General features: G+C 41.8%; 1 protein-coding gene across 1 annotated transcript in view; it reads right to left on the bottom strand.

Annotated features, from left to right (window-relative positions):
* The window catches only part of TEX11 (testis expressed 11), a 215,916-nt gene that overhangs the window by 115,371 nt on the left and 81,029 nt on the right, over positions 1-19,516 (bottom strand). Inside the window, 2 exon segments of the mRNA XM_069062473.1 lie at positions 401-458; positions 19,333-19,418. Coding sequence (XP_068918574.1) covers positions 401-458; positions 19,333-19,418 — 144 coding nt within the window.

The raw sequence follows: 19,516 nt of genomic DNA, 5'->3' as shown, positions 1-19,516 counted from the left end.
GAAGTATGATTGCTTTAAGATGGTTGTCAAGTTGAAGGGGTTTCCCCTCCTGAAGAAAAGGGAAGCCAAGTGAACATCTGAAGGGCCGGTCACGCCAGTTATGGAGTCACCAAGTCTGAGGATAGAGATGAGAGAGGAGAGGGTGGGTCAAGCCAGATACCGAACTTCCTTTAGATGAGAAAACAGCGAGCTAGAGGCCAGCAGCTGCCCCAACAAGGATGTGCACGAACAAGACTCATTATTTTGTTATTTCATGGGCAATAAGCAGAGTTAGATTGGGCTTTTCTGTACCTTTCACCTGCTGGGTGACTGTAGGATGCATTCTTGTTTGTCAGCCCTAAAGCCCCCTGCAGACAGATGAGGCAGAGGTAACAATGATCATTTTCTATCTGTATTTCACCAAATGGTGAGGTCCAGTCAAAAAGTCCTTATCCAGCTTCCCAATCTCATAGCTTTCACTACAAGTGAAAAAGAAATATTCTATTATTGCAAATTCTCTGTGTTCTTGCATAGCCTCAAAGGCATAGACTAACCCTACTGTTACCCATGGAATGTTGTAAATTTCCCACAATAATGGAGATTAGTCATCAATTAGCACACGAACACCTAGTACAAAAACAACCCCTTTCTAATGGATGTAAATCAAAATTCCCTTTGAAGACGGTAACTCAATTAAGACTATTATTCTATGATTTTGTTCCCTTTTAGCACACTCTCATCAATCAGTGTTATTGCTATTTTTAAAAATTCACATGTTTACAAGGGACTACATAATGTACATATTTTGACAGACTAAGAAATAGACATACACAATAATAAAAAATAAGCAGATGCTTTCATCAGAGAATATCCAACTTATTAATTAAGCCTCACAAAACTCCCGTGAGATACTATGAATTCCATTTTGCAATTGAATAAACAAAAGGCTCCCAGATGAAATGACTTCCCCAAGATTATATGGAAAGTCTGTGTTACAAAGGACGGGTGAACATGCAGGACCCTGCCACCCCCCAGGGTCCTGCTTTAACTACAAAGTTCTAAGACATACTGCTATCTAACACTCTCTCTGGGATTCTGACAGCCCCCAGTGAGTCTAGTGAGGAGATTCAGAATTCAAAACCCTCCACAAAGGAACAGCAAAGGTTGGCTATTTGTAGACTGGGTTTTTCTGAAGGGACATGTCATAACTCTAGACTGTGGGGGATTCTCAACTGCCACTAAGAGACCCCAAATTCCCAAACTTCAAAGTTTAGTTAGGCCTCCTAGAAACAGGCCAAAGCTAATGGGGTGGCCTTAAACTCCATCCAAAGGGACCCTTCTGCTGAGTTTCTAGACATGCCAAAGAGGAAAAGGAGTACATTCAACACCAGAAATAGGCATTTTTGTAAGTAGATTGATTACCACAGACCAAGGCTGAGAAACTTGCACAAAGCACACCCTCAAGGTGTTAGGATTGGGTAGGGAAATATGGATTATCCTGTGCTGCTACACACACACACACACACACACACACACACACACACACACACACACACACACGTTACAATTTTACTTCTTCTTACCAACTAGTTCTGTCATCTCACATCACTGAATGCTTACTGAAGAACTCAAACTAGATTTCCCAGAAACATCTTAAACTCAACAAGTCAAAAACTCAGCTCATGTTCTTTCTCCACAAACCTTCCTCTCTTCCAAACTTTTGGCATGATGCTAAGGTACCACTAGTCTCCTGGGTTTATAATATTGCTGTCATCCTCACTCTCTCTTCTCCATATGATACACTTTTGCTATTTCTACCTTTACCACATCTCTTGTATACATCCTCTCCTCTCTCTACTCATACATCCTGTCAATTCTACCTTTGCAGCATCTCTTGAATAGGTCCCCCTCTCTCCTCACACCTAGCCTTTTCCAGTGGATCTGATTACCTCAAGTCTCTTCCCACTCCAGTTCACCCTCCATTCAGCTGTCAAACTGGTCACCCCCTTATTTAATAAACTCCAGTGGCTCCCTATCATCAACAGGATCAAATAGAAAATTCTGCTTGGCAGGTGGAGCAGAGAAGGGAGAGCATCCCAAGCATGGGGACGACCAGTGAAAATGTCTTCATAGAGCTCATATTTTTTTTTTAAGCAGTCGGGGTTAAGTAACTTGCTCAAGGTTACACGGCCAGTTATTTCTGGGTGTGGTGCTGAGTATCTGAGCCCGGGATTCGATCTCCAGGTCGTCCCAACACTGGAGCCGGTGCTCTTACTCGCTGAGCCACCTGGCCGCCCCTAAGCAATTGGGGTTAAGTAACTTGCTCAAGGTCACACGGCCAGCTATTTCTGGGTGTGGTGCTGAGTGTCTGAGCCCGGGATTCGATCTCCAGGTCATCCCAACTCTGGAGCCGGTGCTCTTACTCGCTGAGCCACCTGGCCGCCCCTAAGCAATTGGGGTTAAGTAACTTGCTCAAGGTCGTTCTGACACTGGAGCCGGTGCTCTTACTCGCTGTGCTACCTGGCCGCCCCTAGAGCTCATATTCTAATGGAGCAAATAACATGCAAACAAGTATGTACATATAAGATATATATCTTATACATGTATGTATGCACATGCATGTGTGTGTGTGTGGTAAGTGAAAGTTCATCTCAGAGGACATGAATTAGCACTGGGGGTGGGAAAGACTTCTTGCAGAAGGTAGAATTTCGACTGAGTCTTGAAGGAAGCTACCAGGTAGAGATGAGGGGGCAGGGCAATTCTGCCATGTGGGACAGTCAGTAAAAAAGTTATAGAGTGAGGAGGTGGAGAGCCACGTGCAAATTGTAGTTAAACGGAAGGATAGCTCACAAGGTAACCTCAGAAAGGTGAATAGAGGACCCAAAGGCAACAACAAATTGCAGTCTTTGTGGTAGGCAAAAGCAAAAAGATTCCCATAAAGATGATCAGAGCTCACACCCCAACGCTTGTTGCCGAGGCTGAAGGATCAGAATCCTATGAAGCAGCTATCAAAAACCTCCCAAGTGGACTCTGAACACTTACCTTCATACTCTGTGCCTTCAACGCACAGGTAGACACCATATTGGAAAATATGGTTCGGATCAGGAAATGAAAGAAGTCAAAAGCTTAGAGATAGTTCAAAATCCTCATGCTATATCAAAAGAAGATTTTCTTCAGGAAGAGAGCTGAAGTCATTTCAGTCAGCTATATGTCTTCTCAGATCATGAGCAAAGATTAAAATGATAAGCAAAATAGGAGAAAGAAGAAAGCTGACAATACACAGAACCACAGCAGCTCCACCGAGACCTATTTAGTGATTTGCAAAAACAGGAAATGGGTCTCAGAGGTTAAACATCTCTAAAAAATGGTGATAATCGGTATGAAATGATTACTGCAGCAGGGAAGCCCAAAGAGCCCAGAAACAGCCTTGGCCAGTAAATAAGATCTCCTTGCTCAGCAGGGAGGCCTGGTAACCAAGGGCAACCCCAGTTCATAGTACAAGCTCACTTTCAAACATCATACAGGAAGATGATGGAAGATTACAAATAATTATCTCAGAAAACCTCAAGAAGCCTGAAAGTGGGGCCTGAGCCTGCAGAAAATTTGACCTGAAGTTCATCTAAGCTAAATTACTCCTCTCTCTCTCTCCCCCTCCCTAAATCCCCTACACGTACAAAAGAGCATTTGTCAATGGTGCAAGCTGTTATTCCACATCTGATGCAATGGGATCACTTAGAGCCCAAGAGTTCAAACCAATAATGCATTTAATAAAAACATATTCAAATGCCACCACTGTCACACCATAAAATCAGTCCCCACGATGGTTAAAAATTCAAGAAGATATAATAAACAGCTAATCAGGAGGTTCGTGGGGCCGTCCGGAGCTTCCACTCAAGTCCTACAAACTGCTTCTGTGCTCTTCTTGCCCAAAGAGCCCATGACTGGGTCCCAGATCTCTCCGCCTGGGGGCAAAGTTTACCGCTGCCCTCTTCTGCACTGTCCTGGCTGGTGGGGAGGTCTTGATTCATGGCCTCCCCCGCTCCACCATCATCTTGGCCCACAACACCGATGACAACATAAAGAGCAAAGAACAGTGTTTCCACATCAACCTCTCATCACCAGGGACAGCTGCTTTCAGGACCTCCGAGGCCTCCATTGATGAGGTAGGCTGGGCAATGATGTTACAAGGAAGATGCTTCTACTCAGTACGTTTTCACTCACACAAGGGAAGGGCCACAGCTTCGTTCAAGACTCTAGTATGTCCTCTCAGTGGGACAGGAGGGAGGCCAGAAGACAATTGGCTCTTTAAAAAGACATTTACTAAAATGACATAGTAAAAGCACTATAAAACCTTCCCTCTATAAACATGGGGTGCACTCTCCCACTAATAATACACAAAATCTGTGGAAGAATAGGCATAGAGTACGATGTGAGGGGTACACAAGTCTAGGATGCAGGACCTGAAGCCCTTTCTCTCCTCATGTCGCATCCTGCTCCCAGGGCTCATATTCCTTGGAGGCCCTTGAGCTCTAGTGCTCTGTATCCATGTCTGTCTGAAGGGGTCATTGCTTCCTTATCTGTGCCACTAATGCTCCTGAACTCATCCTTCAGCTGTTGCGGAGAATATCTCCCTCTGGGAGATCAGAGAAAATCCCCTTCTCTTTTCCCTGCTGGCTCTCTCCTCAGCCTCTGAGCCCAAACTTCGGACTATCTCTAGGGCTTAGCTATTTAAAGCTATGTAAGGAGGTGACATTGCTCCCTTCCAACTCATAAAGGGATAACAGGGTTTTAACACCTTAAAATCTCATCATCTGTGACTACATCAGCTGGGGAAAGGGGGGCCAACCTGTCTCAAGAAAGGCAAGGTCCAGAAAACCAAAGTTTTTCAAGTAATTACAATGGTCTAACTGCTCCATTTAGACTAACATCTCTATACCTGATAGGAAGAATAAATAGCACTCAAGAAAAAGTTGGGGGGCGGTGGCTAGGTGGCACAGTGAATAGAGCACCAGCCCTGGAGTTAGGAGGACCTGAGTTCAAATCCTGCCTCAGACACTTTACACAAAAACTAGCCGTGTGACCTTGGGCAAGTCACTTAACCCCAGTTGCCCTCCAAAAAGCAAAAAAAAAAAAAGTTGGGGAAAGCTGCTGGATCTAGTCAGACACATACAGACTACACCCTTGCTGAAAGCAACACAATATTATTAATACCTCTCAGGGATTAATTTTCAAAATCTCAAGGAGGGGATGATCCCAACCTTCTATATTTTAAAAATCCCAGTTTTAAAATCCTCCTCTGCAAAAACAAAAACAAACAAGAAGACATTAGCAATTACTGACCCACCCACATACCTACTCTGCAAATAGTTTGGTTCACACGTAGAGTATCTTTGATGAAAACGTGAAGGAAACAGGCTCTAACAGACTCCATCTTCAGTATCACACTGTTAGTTGAGAGCATAATATCTCACTATGTCTAGTGATTTAAAAGAGTATTTGATGAGGTAGATGCAGCCTTAAAACCTCTCCTCCAGCAAAATGTTGCACGCATTTTAGCATCATATAGGATTCCTGATGCAGCCACAGAGAACTTTGTTCAGTGATCTTCTATTTGAATTAAATGTGGCATAAAACAGTGACTAACATATCTGCCCAAGGTGTTCAACATGTAGGACTCACTCTACAATAATAAAAATCCAAATGGAAAAGAGATCCATAGATAGGGAGGTTCCGTTTGCAGATAACAATATGCAGAGTACATCAAGTCCCAGAACTTTAAAGGGCCACATTGATGACATGCATGACTAATCAAGGGACTGGTCTAGCAATCCACATGGGAAAAACCAAATGGATAAAGAATACCTGTTGAGCAAATCATGGCACACAGTTGGCTAGGCAATACACTGAATTATTCATGTTCTCTGTCTCTCTGTATGTGTATGTATACATATACACATGTGTATATTTATATACATACACATACGTGTACATAGGTATTGTAGATAGACAATGAATTGGACCCAGGAATAAAAGAGAGAAGAAGCTATTACTACATTTGGGAAATTGAACAATCCTTTCAGTGATTGCAAACTGCTCTCTGAAGCCAAAAAACAATAATATTCTCCCTATGATGCTATACATGGCTATAATTCACAGAACACTGTGATTTCAAACTAATCATAGCTGCAAGTGACCCAATGGGCAATGTACGAGCAGCAAGTATAAGCAGCATGTTGCCCAAAATGGCTTACACACCAGAAACGGTAAAGAACATGTTATTCATCACTCATACAACCAGAAAAGCAGGTAGGCCAGTCACACAGCAAGAGGGAAAATAAGAAATGGACAAGTCAAGCATATTACTGTCATTTGCAAAGTATGAGGACCCAAAAGACAGCCTCTCACCCACTGGATAAATCACTTCTGAAGGATACATGGAAGGAAAGGAATGAGAAACTACATGGGATGAAGAGGCATGGCCAGGTTGTGCTTTCCAGGAGTGAAGAGAGTATGCTCACAGTCATGCAATCATGGAGCCACACAGGTATAGATGCAAAGGCCCAGACTGGGCTTCCAAAGATACAATGAAGGTGGCCTGGCAACTGTATGACATGGCAATGAAACCAAGTCATGAGCCCAAACCTGGCTCCTCTCATCATTTTTACAAAACGGGAAGCTGAAGCTCAGAGAGCGTAAATACCTTGCCAATATCAAACACCAGTCCAAGTCCATTCTCTCTGTTCCAGCGCACTGCAAAATAAAATGAGGTTGGCGTAGCAGAGTGGGGAAAAGCACTGCTGGTAGTCAACACCTGGCTGTGAATCCCATAACCTTGTGGTGTGTCATGGAGCCCTTTGGCCATCTGGGGAAATCTACAGACTCCTTTTCAGAATCGTCTTTTCCAATCTATGATATAAAATACATAGGATGACAAAGGACGCCAATTATATTGGAATCATTATCAAAATGTTCAAAAAGATTACGTTCTAAGAAGCCCTTCCCTAACCTCTGGGAGACTCAGTCTGGTTTTCTGGAAAATAAGCAGATTCACCAAGATAGTCTCTCAGGCGTCATTTTGGATTCTATGAACATTCTATTTTCGTATTCTTTAGAAGTGATTAATGACTTCACTGGAGGCCCATTTCCTTTAGAGAAACTCTTCTAATATTCTCCGAGTTCTAATGAGCCTCTATCTGTATTAAATGAGGCATAGGAGACATCATAACAAAAATCATCATAATGAGCATTTCTACAGTGCTATAACGTCTCTGTAGCACTTTAAAAATATCATCGAGCTCAATCCTTTGCCAGGTAGGTGCTATTATTATCCTCATTGTGCAGATGAAGAAACTACAACTGAGGGGTTAAGTGACTTGCCCAGGGTCATACAGTTTAGTAGGTGTCTGAGAATAAATCCAACTGCACCTTGGTCAAGTTTTGTTTTCTGTTTTTTTTTTTTTAACCCACCAGGGTCTCTGTTTCCCCATACACAAAATGGGATTCGACTAGAAAATTCCCAAACTTCCTTCTAACATTCTATATCGGAGCTGAACAAATTTGATAAGAACCCTCAATCTCCACTGGACAGCATGAATTCACTACAACTACACTTCCACTAGATGGTGCTGACACATTCCAGTTTTTCAAAAGTATGTCTTGCAAACGTTCAGTCTTATTAGTAGATTTAATAATTATTATGCTTTATTTTATTCATTAAAGCCTTCCTCAGGGGCCTCATTGGATTACAGAGGTGACTGTGAGCTCTAGAAGGCTATGTAGAAGTTGCTATCTATACTTCTCTTCAAGAGAAATTAAAGAGCTTTGGAATACTGCTTCTCCACAGAGTTCTACTAGATGCCTCATTTTAGTATTAGGACCCTGGGTTTTGGAAAGCTATGCCAGCCAAGTATGGGCTCTGGCAGTTTCTCCCATGTTGGAAAAGCTTCACATATGCTCCCAGCAATCAACTACTGGCTGGCCACATGCTGATGAATTCCTTGACCACAATAATTCATGGGGAAAAAAATTAAAATAGAGAATGATTCTCTAGACTGTGTGGCTCCCTTCTACTTCTTTAGTGATAATGACAGAGTGGCAGAAAGAGGGCAAAGGGGCGGCTAGGTGATGCAGTGAATAGAGCACTGGCCCTGGAGTTAGGAGGACCTGAGTTCAAATCCAGCCTCAGACACTTGACACACCTACTAGTCGTGTGACTTTGGGCAAGTCACTTAACCCCAATTGCCCTCCAAAGACCAAAAAATAAAAAGAAGGCAAAGGATACTAAGAATCACACAATTTTGAGAGAATCTATGAACATTAACTGTTAATATTCTAAATGTGAGACCCTTGTCCAGTGATCAACAAGAAAACATTATTTGAGGAACCAAATCTTATCTGTCTTGATATTTTCACTATGAAGCCATAAAATAAAAGGAAGTTGCCAGTTAAAAAGAATAGTTTACAGGTTTTTCTTGGAGAGGCAAATAAAAGAATTTGTGGAGTTGACATTATTATGTGTCTAAGGGTAACAAGCAACATCATTTCATGGGACACTTAGTCATTCTATCTTGTAATGATTATGCAGAAAAAACTACCAAGAAAATGATTAAAGCTTCTGTGACATTGTCTGTTATAGAAAATTAGGAGGTATAGAAATTCCATAGATGACTCACTAAGACCTTCCAAATTAAATCAGTATATACCTTAATACTCAGAGACTTCAGTGTAGAAGTGGCCATTGATGAAGAGGGCAAATAAGAGATATCAAAGATTTATAGGCAATAAAAAAGTATCACAACTATGTACCATGAATACTTTCTTCAGGAGAAAATCATGAAGCAAGGGACACAATGAGCACTGACAACACCATGAAAGAAATTAGTTATTAATATGGGAGCCATTTTAAAAATCAGATTTTATATATGTGTATATATATATATACATACATACTATTAGCCTGTTGTTAGAACCTAAAATAAAAATAAATACCAAATTAGAAAAATAAGTAGAAAATATGATACAAAATGTAGGCAATTCTAACCTGACCTATGTAAACAAGTTGATGATGCCAAAAATGGGAAATGGATAAAAGAACAGACATTGACACAGACTATCACTGTTTCTGAAGTATATAAAAAGGATTTCTATGCTGGAAGGGACAATTTTGAGGGTGCTGAAGGTTTGATTCTCAACATATATGAAAGAGGGGAGGATAGAAAAACATATGGAAAAAAAATCACAGACCTTATTATAACTTTTTTAAAAAGGAGACCAAGAAGATATTAATAACTATTGACTCATATGCCACCTACTTTGCAATCTCTGCATAACCTTTACTAGAATAGCCTACACATGCACCAAGGACGTTCTTGATGAAGACATGAGAAGGGAACAGGCAAGCTTTCACAAATGATGTTCTACAACAGGCCACACCTTTAGAATCACAAAACTGACCCAAAAATGTAGAGAATTTAAGACTCTGGTAAAAGTTCTGCCCCAAGGACCTGCTTTCCTGATTAATAAATGACTACCCAGCCTAATATTTGAGAGGCTCTGGCCATGCTCCAGGTCAATAACTACACTACTTCCCAGACTTTAATAGCTGCCTAACCCAAACATGGGTAGTCTTTCCTGGGCCCTGCTTTTCAGCTCCATTTTATATGTTATCTTTCCCCATTAGAATGAAAGATTCTTGAGGATAAAGATTATCTTACTTGCTTGTATTTGTGTTCCCAGTACTCAGTACAGAAAAAAAGACAGAAGAAATGATGGACAGTACCCAGCAATTTACAGAAACTATACACAAGCTCAGCCATGAAACATAAGTGCAGAGGTTAGGGTTATTGTTACTCTCCCAAAAGAAGTAAAAAAATATTGGTTCAGCAGCTTTTACAAGAATTTTAAAATTCCCCCTGCTTCTTGCCACCAATTCATTGGAAATTGATTTGGATTCTTTTTAAATATTAGTACTGAGGGGCAGCTAGGTGATGCAGTGAATAGAGAGCACCAGCCCTGGAGTCAGGAGGACCCGAGTTCAAATCCGGCCTCTGACACCTAACACTTATTAGCTGTGTGACCTTGGGCAAATCATTTAACTCCAATTGCCCTGCCTTCCCCCCTCCAAAAAGACAAAAAAAAAAACATTAGTACTGGGAGGAAAAGATGCTGTGTTTTTAGATTTCTGTAATGAACTTCTTAAGATAAACTTCACTATACACAACTGGGGTGGGGAGGGGGAGTCGGTCTTTATTTTTCACATATGTTGGAGGTTTGGTTTTGGTTAATATAATTGGACCAATAACTCAAATGAGGTGAAAATTGATAAAATGTTTGCCAGTGCCATGGAAGATGTCCAGTGCAAACAGAAGAGGGATTCCCCATATATGATGAGGTCCTGCAGATATGTCTGCTTGCAAATGGCTGCAACTACAAATTATCTTGATTACCTAAAGTTCCAGTACACTTGAGAATCTCATAAGATTCATAATCCCTCAAGAATTCAGCTTAACTTCCCAAATAGGAAAAAAAAAAGTGATATATAATGACTACATGTGATTGGATGGACAGTCCATAGAGTTGGCCTACCAGTATATATATCTGGTATAAAACAGTCAATTGGGATCCAAATTGAACAGGAAGGAGAAAGTAGACTGTACTGCCTTTGAGAAATTATACAGTATTTTTAATGACCATTCCATCCCCCCACCTCCCCAAACCACTCTGTGAAACAAAGGCTCATCTTTTTTTTTTTTTTTTGCTTTTTGGAGGGTAATTGGCGTTAAGTAACTTGCCAGGTTACACGGCTAGTATTTTTGTGTGGGTGTTAAGTGTCTGAGGCCGGAACCAAACTCCGGTCCTCCTGACTCCGGGGTCGACACTCTAGTCACTGTGCCACCTAGCCACCCCAACAAAGGCTCATCTTAAAACCAATGTTATTCTGGTGATTTTGTATAGCCGTGAGTCATGAAACACCAGTTTCTAAAGAATTAAAGCCATGGGTCACCCAAGGGACAACAGAGAAGCACATGGTAGCCAAACTACACACCAGAAGCAGTATAAAGGAGGTAAGGCTAGCTATGTAGCAGAGAAACTGCTGAGACGCCAGCATAGCCTGCCAGCTCCTGGCCTGCAGAGTGTAGGGGGACCAAGCACCAGTCTGAGGGGTCATCGCTCTTGCTTTAACCTGCTTGGATCTGGATTGCAGTCTAGGGTGGAGGTCCTGGGGTGTGTGTCCAGCTTGCCAGAGCGTGTGGAGACCTCAGAGAGGGCACCCATCTAATACCTCTGGCAGCTGAGAAAACCCCAGCGTTTGGGACGAAAACTCCCCTGTCTGGTGGCAGAGTCCTACTGTGGCAAAAAGCCCAAACCAAAAGTCAAATCATTGAGTGGCAAAATGAGCAGGCAAAGGAAACAAAGCAGACAGAAGATTCCAACATTACACTCCTATTTTGGGGATAAGAAGGAGCAAGGCATGGAACAGGAGGAAAACAGTGAAGTCAGAACTCCTGCACCAAAAGCTTCAAAGGAAAATACAAGCTGGTTACAGGCCATAGAAGACCTTAAGAAGCAGATAAAGAAGTGGAAGAAAAATTGGGAAGAGAAATGAGAACAATGCAAGAAAATTATGAAATGAGAGTCAACAGCCTGACTGAGGAAAATAATACCTTAAAAAACAGACTGACTCAAATGGCAAAGGAGGCTCAAAAAGGCAATGAGGAGAAGAATGCCTTAAAAAGTCAAATTTGTCAGATGGAAAAAGAATTTCAAAAGCTCACTGAGGAGAATCATTGCTTCAGAATTAGATTGGAGCAAATGGAAGCTAATGACTTTATGAGAAATCAAGATGTGGTCAAACAGATCCAAACAAATAAAAGAATAGAAGGCAATGTGAAATACCTCATGGGAAAAACCACTGACCTGGAAAATAGATCCAGGAGAGATAATTTAAAAATTATTGGACTGCCTGAGAGCCATGACCAAAGTAAGAGCCTGGAAAGCATCCTCCAGGAAGTCCTCAAAGAAAACTGCCCTGATGTTTTAGAACGAGAGGGCAAAATAGAGATTGAAAGAATCCACCGATCACCTCCTGAAAAAGATCCCAAAAAGAAAACTCCTAGGAATATTATAGCAAGGTTCCAGAATTCCCAGATTAAGGAGAGAATATTACAAGCAGCTAGGAAGAAACAATTTGAATATTGTGGAAACACAATCAGGATAACCCAGGATCTGGCAGCCTCTACACTGAGGGATCGAAGGGCCTGGAATGTGATATTCCGGAGGTCAAGGGAGCTGGGATTAAAACCAAGAGTCACCTACCCAGCAAAACTGAGTATCATGTTTCAGGGGAAAATATGGTCATTCATTGGAATAGAGGCTTTCAAGCATTCTTGCTGAAAAAACCAGAGTTGAACAGAAAATTTGACATTCAGATACAAGAAGCAAGAGAAGCATGAGAAGGTAAACAGGCAAAAGAAATCATAAGGAACTTATCAAAGTTGAACTATTTTTTTGTTTGAAGTAATCGGGGTTGAGTGGCTTGTTCGGGGTTGTATGGCCAGTTGTTTCTGGGTGTGGTGCTGGGTCTCTGGGCCCGGATTTGATCCAGGTCATCCCGGCACTGGAGCTGGTGCTCTTGCTCGCTGAGCCACCTGGCCAAAGTTGAACTATTAACATTCCTACATGGAAAAACAATAATTGTAACCTATGAAACTTTTCTCAGTAGTTGAAGGGATTCGAAATATATATATATGTCTTTATATGAGGGTATGCGGGCATATGAATACATATGTGAATGTGTATATATATACATTTACAGGTATACATAGATAGAGGGCACGGGACCAATTTAACAGGAAGGGATGATACTTAAAAAGTGAAATTAAGAGGCGAGAGGAATATAATGGGAGGAGATGGGGAGAGACAGAGTGGGGCATACTATCTCACATAGAAGAGGCAAGGGAAAATGGTTACAATGGAGGGGAAGAATAGGAAGGCAAAAGGGAATAGGTCAACCTTATTCCTATTGAATCTGGCTTGAGAAGGGAGGGAAATACACACACTAAATAGGGGATCTCACCCTCCAGGAGAATAGGGGGGAAGGGGATGTGAGGGGGGATGATGGAAGGGAGGGCAGGCTGGGGGGGAGGGAAGTTGGAAGCACCCGCTTTTGAAAAGGGACACGATCAAAGTAGAGAATAGAACAAGTGGGAGGTGGGATAGGAGGGAGGGAAAAATAGTCAGTCTTTTACAATACATCTACTATGTTATTGTTTTGCATTAGCTACGCATGTACAACCTACACTGAACTGCTTGTCCCCCCAGTGGGGGTGGGTGGCAGGGGGGGGAAGGGGATGAATCTGGAACTGAAAGTTTTAAAATAAAATATTCAAATATAAAAAAAAACAAATAAATATTTATACAATTTAAAAAAAAATAAATGAGAAACGTATTTGGTTTCTTTTTCAATCTTCTGGGCTTTTAAAGACATGGTTGTGTGCAGCGGTGCAGTCCTACACTTCATTAGACCGACTGCCCAAGGCAGGGGCCAAGAAACTAACAAGGTGGCAATGTGTTGGTGTAAAGGACCCCATGTGGAGGGCAATGGGATAGAGAAAAGTCACATTGGGTGAGAAGGCATCAATGTATTGCAATCCATGCTGAAGGGAGATCATAGAAATATGAATAAAAATACAAACAGTAGGACAGGGTCTTAAGGCCACACACAAGCTGCTCAACACAATGAAGGCTCATTCACTCAGGGGAAAGAGGTACCAAAGAAGGTAGTCATATGCTGAGTACCCAAAGCAAGGGACTCAAATCTTCCAGAGCCCCAAGGGCTTTCTTCTCTAACTTTCTGCTCTCTGACCCAAGCGAAATAATCAGATTCATTAAGTTCTAAACACTCAGAATTATCATTGGATTTTCCCTGGCAGAACATTCTCTAGGGTTTTGTCCAATCATGTTTCCATTTCAAATGTTTTCTACTGTTTCTCCAATTTATTTCACTGTCTAGTATACAATAAGATCTCACTGATTAGGAATTTTTCCTGTGTATATTCTTGGCTTGGTGATTTCATCCCATTAGTCTTCTTTATTCATATTTGTGCCATCTTGAAACAACTTGTCTCTTCCTGAAATCCTTCAAACACATTTTAAATTGGTTCTCATGTCTTTTCCATCATTTTTTAGCTTTTTCCCCATCTATTTTACTCCATCCGTCTCGGCTATCCATGTCTCGAATTTTATTAATCAAGGGAAAGAAACAACACGGCCACCCCAGTAAGAGAGCTTGCTAGCTGACACTAAGCCCTACTTGCCCCTAGGAATGAAGTTGAATACATTAGAACAGGAAGAACAAGCACATAGAAGGAAACTATCATTGATATTGACTGAGATTGGGATATTTTTTACCCCGAAAAAAAATACAGAGTCAGCAGTAAATCAGTGCTAACTTCTTTTTTTTTTTATAGACACAGAAGTTGTTTTACTTCTACAATAAAGAACCTATCAAAGGCTTGTAGCCTAGTTTATATAGAGAGTAAAGAGAATCTCCTCTTTCAATGAGCCAAAATCTTTGCAAAGGAACCTCTCCAATGATTCAGACTTAGGATCTAAGACTCTGAGAGGCTCCCTTCCTCTACAAGAGAAAACAATTCCCAGTTCAGTAGAGTCAGGCAGCACACTGTGAAGCAGCCTTTCGCTTTGCCCAGGAGCTTGTGCTGTCTTGGCAACTTCAAGACAAGAAAACCAGGGCTCAGGAAGAGGCCTTTACCCAGGACTTGACTCCAAGTCTCTGTCTTGAGGATGTGAGGGCCTGGACCTTGGGCAAACCCCAGATTCAGTTAGGTTGGCCCTGCACTAAGGTCAAGATAGCAACTGTGGAAAGCTGGAGCCTTGCCCAAAAAACAACACAAAGCTGTCTACCAAGTTGGAGGCCACAGAATATTAATCATGTGTGAGCTTCCCCACAGTAATGAAGAACAGTCGCAGAATTTTATAGCTGTGCCATTGATGCATGCTTGAGGCCCATTCTCTTCTTCTTCCTCTTTTTTCTCCCCAAATATTTGCCTTTTCCACATTTCATATATTTTGCAATCTCCTCTTCAGAGATAAAAGCCTCCTCATCTGTAAACTGCAGGATGCTTTTTGGCTGATTGGTAGCATCCATTTTCTCATTAGTGAAATCAACTGGTTCCATATCAACTTGCTCTTGGCCACATTCACCACTACTAAGTTCTACATCAGAGTTCTCCCCCCCCACTCCCTCTCTCTTTAAAAATAAATTATTTGCCGTTTTCAACATTCACTTCCTTAAGATTTTGAGTTTTAAATTTTCTCCCTCTCCCTCTTCTCCCCGCTCCTCAAGACAGCATGCAATGTGATATAGGCTCTACTTACACAGGCATATTAAAAGACATTTTTCACATTAGTCATGATGTAAAGAATTAGAACTAATGTGAGAAACCTTGAGAAAGAAGAAACAAAACCACACAAAAGGAGAGCAAATAGTCTGCTTCCATCTGCATTCAGACTCTATGGTTCTTTCTCTAAATGTGGATGGCATTTTCCATTATGAGTTCTTTGGGATTGTTTCAGGTTCTTACATGGCTGAGAAGAGCTAAGTCTATCACAATCAGCCATCACACAATGTGGCTATTACTGTGTATAATGTTCTGGTTCTGCTCATCTCACTAAGCATCAATTCATATAAAAGTCCCTCCAGGTTTCTCTGAAGTCTACCTGCTCAACATTTCTTATAGCACAACAGTATTCCATTACATTCATATACCACAACTTGCTTAGTCATTTCTCAACTGATGGACATCCCCTCAATTTCCAATTCTTGGTCCCCACAAAGAGAGCTGCTATAAATATTTTTGTACAGATGGGTCCCTTTCCTATTTTTATTATCTCTTTGGGATACAGACCCAGAAGTGGCACTGCTGAGTAAAAGGTATGTATAGTTTTATAGCCCTTTGCGCATAGTTCCTCTCCAGAATGGTTGGATCAGTTCACAACTCCACCAACAATGTATTAGTGTTCCAATTTTCCCATATCTTCTCCAACATTTATCATTTTCCTGTTTTGTCAAGACTCAGCCCATGTACTACCTCCTCTCTAAGGCCTCTCCTGATGCCCCCAAATGCTAGAGCCTTGTCCCCATCCTAGAAATTACTTTGGGGTTTTGTCTTCACTGTTCTGTGTATGTAGTGTTTCCATACATTCCCAGCCCTGAGCATATAACACACTCCTTGCAGGAGGTGACACCTTCCTTTTCCTAGCACCCAGGCCTACAAAAGGTACTTCCTAAATGCTTGCTGAAAAAGTAAAGGACCCTGAGCTTCAGAGTAAGAGGACCTGAGGCTAAACCCTGTTTGGGCTACTTCCTATTTGATTGACCTTGGCAAAGGCACAGTCTCACTAGGTCTCAATTTTCTCTTTTAAGAATGTTGGGCAGTGAGATGGCCAGGAAGCTCCTTTTCTGGCTCTGGATCTAGACCCTGCCGCCCCCCCCCCCCAGCCATGAAGCATCAAAGTAGAACATGAATGACAGAAGTCTACCCCTAGAATTCTAGAACAGAAACAACTTCACTTCCTAAGAGACTAACTGCCCTAAGAGCAGAGAAAATCTGTCCAAAGCATCTTCCTGTGGCTTCCTTCTGGTATGATAGTGACAGAAGAAAATGTGAAATTAGCAGCTATTCACTCGGGTGTCTATCACCAATAGCTTTCAGACATCTCTGGGCTGATCAAAACAGGGAAGAAAAATCCTTCTAACCTTTGGTACTCTGTGCTGGGGTTCAGATGATCACGTCCCCTGAGATGACTAGGGGTGAAAAGACCCATTTGTCCCAATGAGAAAGCAGAGGTGTTCACAACAGTCACCGTTAGCATCCGATAGAAAATTAAGCCAGCAGCAACAGTCTCAAAGTTTCACATAGATTGCACAGGTGACATCAGCTCACTAATATTGCAGTCTGTCTCCTTGGTGGGTTTCAGTGACCATTCCTACAACTATGCACACCCAAACAAGCACTTTCTTTGAAGGAGTTATAAGGTATCTCCGATAGGTTATTCTCCAAACAGTGTAGAAGATGGTACATTTCCCATTATTGACACAATGATGCTGACAATGAGGAAGGGCAAAGCACTCTGCAGACATTATCTCCTTTGAGCCTCTCACATTATCCTGTGAGGTAGGCATTATATCCATTTTATAGAGGAACAAAGTGAGGCTCATGATCTCTCAGTTTAAGCCCTGGCCTCTCCTACCCCTAAATCTAGTGTTCTTCTCCCTGTCCCCCTCCCCCATTCTCTCTCACTATTACATGGCCTTATTTATACCATGGGTCCAATCACGTTCCTGAAAGACTAAGTGTGATATGCAGGGCACAAAGACAAAGCAGTCCTGCTCTAAAGCACCAGTTTCTACGATATACGATTGCTGATTATGATCCACATGACAAAGCAGGTAGAGCTTGGGCTTTTACAGAGGAAGCTCAAGTGCCTTCTCCCAAGGTCTCACACCCCCATCGCCTCTGTCTGTCTTTTGCCTCCTTGGCCCAGCCCCCTCCTAACAGGTTGACTCCATGGTCCTTGTCAATACTCTGCCCCCAAATGCTATTGTTTCCCAGGATGAGGGACATGATTCACTTTACCAAAGGGTTCCACCTGTGCTGAATCTTTTTTTCTTAGACTAGTTGGCTCTTTTTGTGTATTTACAGTGATTCGAGTTACTGAAAGAAGGCAATGTCTACTAAAGACTCCCAGAACAGGTCAACTGTGCCAAGGCAGGCCAGCTTGTGTCATCAGCTCAACTGGGTGACTGCAATTGTCATTAGCCCAGTCTCAGGCTTCTTTACAAAGTGTGTGCCAAAGACTGAAAGACAAAGGATTTCTATATGGAGACATTGTAGATAAACTAAAGTTGTATTTTTTGGTTTCTCAAAAATGATACAAAGCATTTTTCCCATAATCTTTTTGTCACTGAAGTGGACGTGGGAAGATAAAGTGTAAATTTTTGGTAACACAGTACACCATGTTCCTAAACTGGAAGTTCTGAAGACCAACTCCAGAAGAATACAGTATGTCTTGGGGAAACCGAGTACCTTTGCATTTCGGGACTGCTTTCTGGACCCCTCTGCCTTGTGTCCCTTAGTTCTTCTCCCTCTTGCCCTTAGTTTAGGCCTTCCCAAGAAGCTTCCAATTCCTCCCCTCCCCATTCATCTTCCACCCTACTTCCAGAGGAGTTCAAGGCCTGGTTATGCCACTTCTTCAATAACCTCAGAGGGCACGGCACACAGTGACCACGATCCCAGGCTATCTTCCCAACCAAATTATACCCCCCCACCACCCTCTTCCTCTCTAGCCTGCTCCATGTGCCTCCATTTCCCACCTTTGTGTGTTTCCATTTGAAATGGACTCTGACTTCACCTCTACCTCTCAGGATCCTTGGGCTTCCTTCAAACCTCTGCCCAAGCCATTCCTGAATTCCTCCCCCAATTTTCTTGGCTTTCTTTTGTCTCTGTCACATATACTTATGCATACACTATCTCCCCAAAATAGAACGAAAGCTTTTTGAGGGGAGGAGTTGTTGTTCGTCTTTGTATCTAGTCCTAGCCCCTTGCACAGTGCCTGGTACATGTTGACATCCAATCAGTGCTTATGAGTTAATAATTGACATTTCCAGGATCAGCATATGACATCAGTATTTCTTTGCTATTACCAAACTATGAAATGTCTGACTTGGCTGCAGGAAGGTGAAGGGAGAACAGAGCTGGATTTGAACTCAGGAAGCCCCATGCTCTATCCACACAGACACTTTCACATGGTAATGATGCTTTTTAAAAAGGCATCAATACAAATTATTTTTTAAAAAGAATGTGCTTCTAGGAAATAGGCCAAGTATAGTAGAGAAGCAGGCTGGACAAAACTTTTTCCCAAATTTTGAAAAGATTCAGAAAAATAGATGTTAACATGTTAAAGAAACAAGTTTTTTTTGGGGGGGGAGGGAAAATGCTGACTTTTCAATTGGGGAAGATTTCTCTTTTCTGGTCAAAATAACTGGCTAGTTTTAAAAAAGAAAAAAAGCCAACTCTGATACCAGTGGTATCAAACTGCAATAGGAACAAGGGCCATGAAATTGGGCCTAAGGATTCCTGTGGACTCAGCTCAAACCAAATGTGTTCTGTGGTGTGTTGTATTTTTATTGATTTTGTGAACTATTTTCCAACTCCATTTGAATCTGCTTCGGGCCTCCCTCAGCAGTGTAGGGTCCGACAACCTCTACTTTTTAGAGTAAACATTAAGTGCCATTGATGTGAAGCAAAGAGCTTACTAAGTCATGTATATTACCCAAGCCAGTAGGAGCACTCTTCAAATTTCTTCTGATGGTAGGTTTGTACTCCAAAGTTATAACAGAGAATTGAGAGGTATCCAGGCTACAACAGAAAGAAAGATACTTCAGTTGTGTGATTGCCTTAAAGTTGTACACAGTTTATCTCAATTTATATTCTTGTACACACAATCAAACGGTTTT

This window comes from Petaurus breviceps, unplaced genomic scaffold (assembly GCF_028583685.1).
Source record: "Petaurus breviceps papuanus isolate PSGF00001 unplaced genomic scaffold, PetGlider_PUasm1.0 90451, whole genome shotgun sequence".
In the NCBI taxonomy this organism is placed as follows: Eukaryota; Metazoa; Chordata; class Mammalia; order Diprotodontia; family Petauridae; genus Petaurus; species Petaurus breviceps.
The sequence above is the reverse complement of the archived record's forward strand: the minus strand, read 5'-3'. Positions and strand labels throughout refer to the sequence as shown.